General features: G+C 39.1%; 1 protein-coding gene across 1 annotated transcript; it reads left to right on the forward strand.

Annotated features, from left to right (window-relative positions):
• Positions 1-532: 532 nt before the first annotated feature.
• On the forward strand, positions 533-3029 carry sf3b6 (splicing factor 3b, subunit 6). The gene is made up of 4 exons (XM_080538662.1): positions 533-654; positions 1016-1134; positions 1266-1404; positions 2424-3029. The coding sequence occupies exons 1-4, from the start codon at positions 625-627 to the stop codon at positions 2511-2513; spliced, it is 378 nt and encodes a 125-aa protein (XP_080394788.1). The 5' UTR covers positions 533-624; the 3' UTR covers positions 2514-3029.
• Positions 3030-3561: the final 532 nt, after the last annotated feature.

The raw sequence follows: 3561 nt of genomic DNA on the forward strand, positions 1-3561 counted from the left end.
GCTTGTTGAGTGTCTATCATGAGTTATAGTTTGCCTCTCTACAGTCCAATGTTAGCTGTCCTGCAGGTGGTAGAGAGGGAGCCATTAACTAATGTGGCTGCTAACAATTTTATTATTCTACAGGTGCTGGTCATATAATTAGAATATCATCAAACAGTTTATTTATTTCAGTAATTCCATTCAAAAAGTGAAACTTGTATAATGTATACATTCATTCCACACAGACTGATATATTTCAAGTGTTTATTGCTTTTAATTTTGATGATTATTACTGACAACTAATGAAAACCCCAAATTCAGTATCTCAGACAATTAGAATATTACTTAAAAGTTCGCACTGTGAACATAGAGCCGTTTCCTATTCAAAACGAGCACCACTGCTCAGTGTTGCCAGATTTGGTGTATTCCCGCCCAATTGGGCCGAAATGTTGTGCATTCGACGGTTTTTAGACTGTGGTTGGGCTGGAAAAGGTCAATTTCAACTGGCAACCCGAACTACTTCCCGTAAGCGGAAACTGCAGCATGGTCGGAAGTGCGTCATCACCCTGAGTCTGTCTCGTCGACTGAAGCAGTGTTGACAATTTGTTGTTCCTGAGAACATTTTGTCCAAAAAGTTCGCTAATCATGGCTATGCAAGCAGCGAAACGAGCTAACGTAAGTTATATTATATCGAGTTCTGGGTAGAAATGAAAGCTGCCTAGCTAGCTTGGCGTATCTACAATAATAACATAACGTCACGCCATTTAGCTACCATGCATGGCTACCATGCTAGCTAAACATCTTTCAGTTGTTGCTGAGTTTGTGAATGTAATGAAAGTTAGTTGGACAACTAGCTTCTCAACTAAGGGTCTGTCAGATGTTTGTTTAATTGACTACTTACGTTGATACCACGGGCGATAGCTTGTTTATTCGTTCGATAGCTAGCTAGATAACAGAGCTGACAACGGTTTTCACTTGACTTGGCTTCAAAGACAATCATCTCATCAACTGCTCGTTTTCTCCCCCTGCCCTGCAGATACGATTACCCCCAGAGGTCAACAGAATACTTTACATAAGGAATCTGCCCTACAAGATTACAGCCGAAGAAATGTACGACATATTTGGGAAATATGGACCCATACGTCAGATTAGAACGTAAGTATTATTTGTATGTGGAAAGCCCACGCCGCCGGTCAGCCATATACCATAGGATCCTATGTCAAAGTGTGGATCTCATCCATGTCATGTCTGGTTGTAGTGATGCGAGTTTATTTTGTGTTTTTCAGTGGTAATACCCCAGAATCAAGAGGCACCGCATACGTGGTCTACGAGGACATCTTTGACGCCAAGAACGCCTGCGATCACCTGTCTGGATTCAACGTCTGCAACAGATATCTTGTGGTGTTGTACTATAATGCCAACAGGGTACGTGTTATTAGATCAGTAAAGGATAGGAGAAGTGCTGCGTGAACTATCACCAATCCATTCCCATTTAAATCCATGCTTGCTTATACTTGAAGACGTTGAATACATAATAGTCAAATGCTAATAATGTGGTTGATTCAGTTTGCTCATAACTGTGAACTCCAAGTTAAATCATGTGCTCTTCATATACTTTGACTTATGTATTTGATCTGATCTAGTTAACATTGTCAAGTAATCATTTCAATAGGCATGTCCCCAGGAGTAACATTGACATAGCCAGGTTATTGGATTACTTATAGGTTTCTAAGAGCCTCATGAAGCCTACTCCTGGACATAAAAGCTTAACTTAGCCAGAGTTTTAGGCCACATCCACACAGAGACAGAACCAATCTTTTTCTTTTTCATTTAAAAAAAGTTTTCCGTAAACACTAAGTCGTCTCAAGAAATATGTGCGTCCAAACGAAACCACTGAAAATGCTGTAACGCTGCCACAAATTACACCAAAAACAGAAGAAGAATGGAGCATGCGCACAAACGCAACAACCCTGTAAGGTGCAATTGTTGTTGTTGTTGGCTGGGTTGGCGCATGCAGGTTAAGGGAGAGGTGGGGCTATGGCGTCATCGGTTCAGGAAAGATGCGTATGGCTTGTAAAGACGGAAATGCAAGGGTGGCGTCTTCAGATTTGTTCACTCTGGGACCTGGTTTTAAAAAATTGCATATTCAGGCTCCCAGAACGCGGTTCCGTGTGGATGAAACGTCCATACAATAAACAACGTTGGCACATATACCCAAATTCGTCTCCGTGTGGACATGGCCTTAGAAACTGGCCCATATGATTTATTATGGTGTATTACATTTTGAACACCTTGAATGTTGAGAAAGTCAAAATTCCCTCTTTGGGGCTGGAGCCCGAGCCTTAAAGTGAGAGTAAATATCAACAGTGTACTAACAGTAATCATTCATTTTGTGTACATATTTTATTTATTTATTTTATTGTTTTTGTCATTGTCTCAATCAGGCTTTCCAGAAAATGGACACCAAGAAGAAGGAGGAACAGCTGAAGCTTCTCAAGGAGAAATATGGCATCAACACAGACCCACCAAAGTAGCCATCTAGAAGATCACCTTTTCCTTTGTTCTTCTTTACCAGAATGTCCATTTTTGACATCTGTACATTTCTCTTCTTACTTGTTGTAAGCCAATGATGCTTGGTGATATGATTTACAGCAATGTGCATTCATGTAGATTTAGGAAAAACTCAATTGAACAATATTGTACTGTTCCATTTGTTACATGGTGTACACGTGTTAATCATTATTGTTTGTCCAATTGCTAAATTATACTGAGATTTGCTGTTTTGTCATTTTGGCAAGCCTGACCTTTTCATGATTAAGTACTCAAGGGTGAATATTCTGTCTGGGTAACTTCCTAGCATATTGGTATTTTTTTTATTGAAAGCAATCTGGTAGATATATTTCATTTGTCTTGTTTTTTTGTCTTTTGCTGTTTTTTTAAGAAGCTTTTTGTCTGCAATGGTTTATTCCGTTCAGTTTATCAGAGAAACGTTTCTGACAATGTGTAATTATGTTCTCAGTTAATTAAATTTCACCTTGTTTTTTAAGAGTGTAAAATAAGTTGTCCTTTCTTTAAAAGAAATGGTCCTTTTCTAAAAGCATCTGGCTGTATTGCTGTTCTATGAATTTAGTGTGTGTGTGTGTGTGTGTGTGTTCAAGAGTGTCAGTTAAGTCTGCTTGAAACTATTCCACTCACACAGCATATTGCTGACATAAGTGACCTCTGGTGGTCATATATAAGTACAGCATGCAGTGCCAACCCTGTACCATACAGAAACTCCATTCATGATTGTAACCTGCTTCACAGCTGATTTCCATTCACACCTTCACAGAACAGCCCATAGAGTTATTTTATTAGTTTAAATCACAACACAAGGAGTAGTGCAGCCATGTCATCGGGGACACAATACATGCTACATGTACAAAAGATTCCTTTTACACGGTTGCCATTGCTTACATTTGGTATATCTGATAATAATACTACAGTTTTTTTTAAGTATAAACATTTCTGGGCAAAGATGTTAATGTAAAGTTCAGACTACAAACAGACAGCCTAACCTCTTGAGGAATGGTGGTGATGGAT

This window comes from Nansenia antarctica, assembly GCF_963989245.1.
Source record: "Nansenia antarctica genome assembly, chromosome: 1".
Taxonomy (NCBI): Eukaryota; Metazoa; Chordata; class Actinopteri; order Argentiniformes; family Microstomatidae; genus Nansenia; species Nansenia antarctica.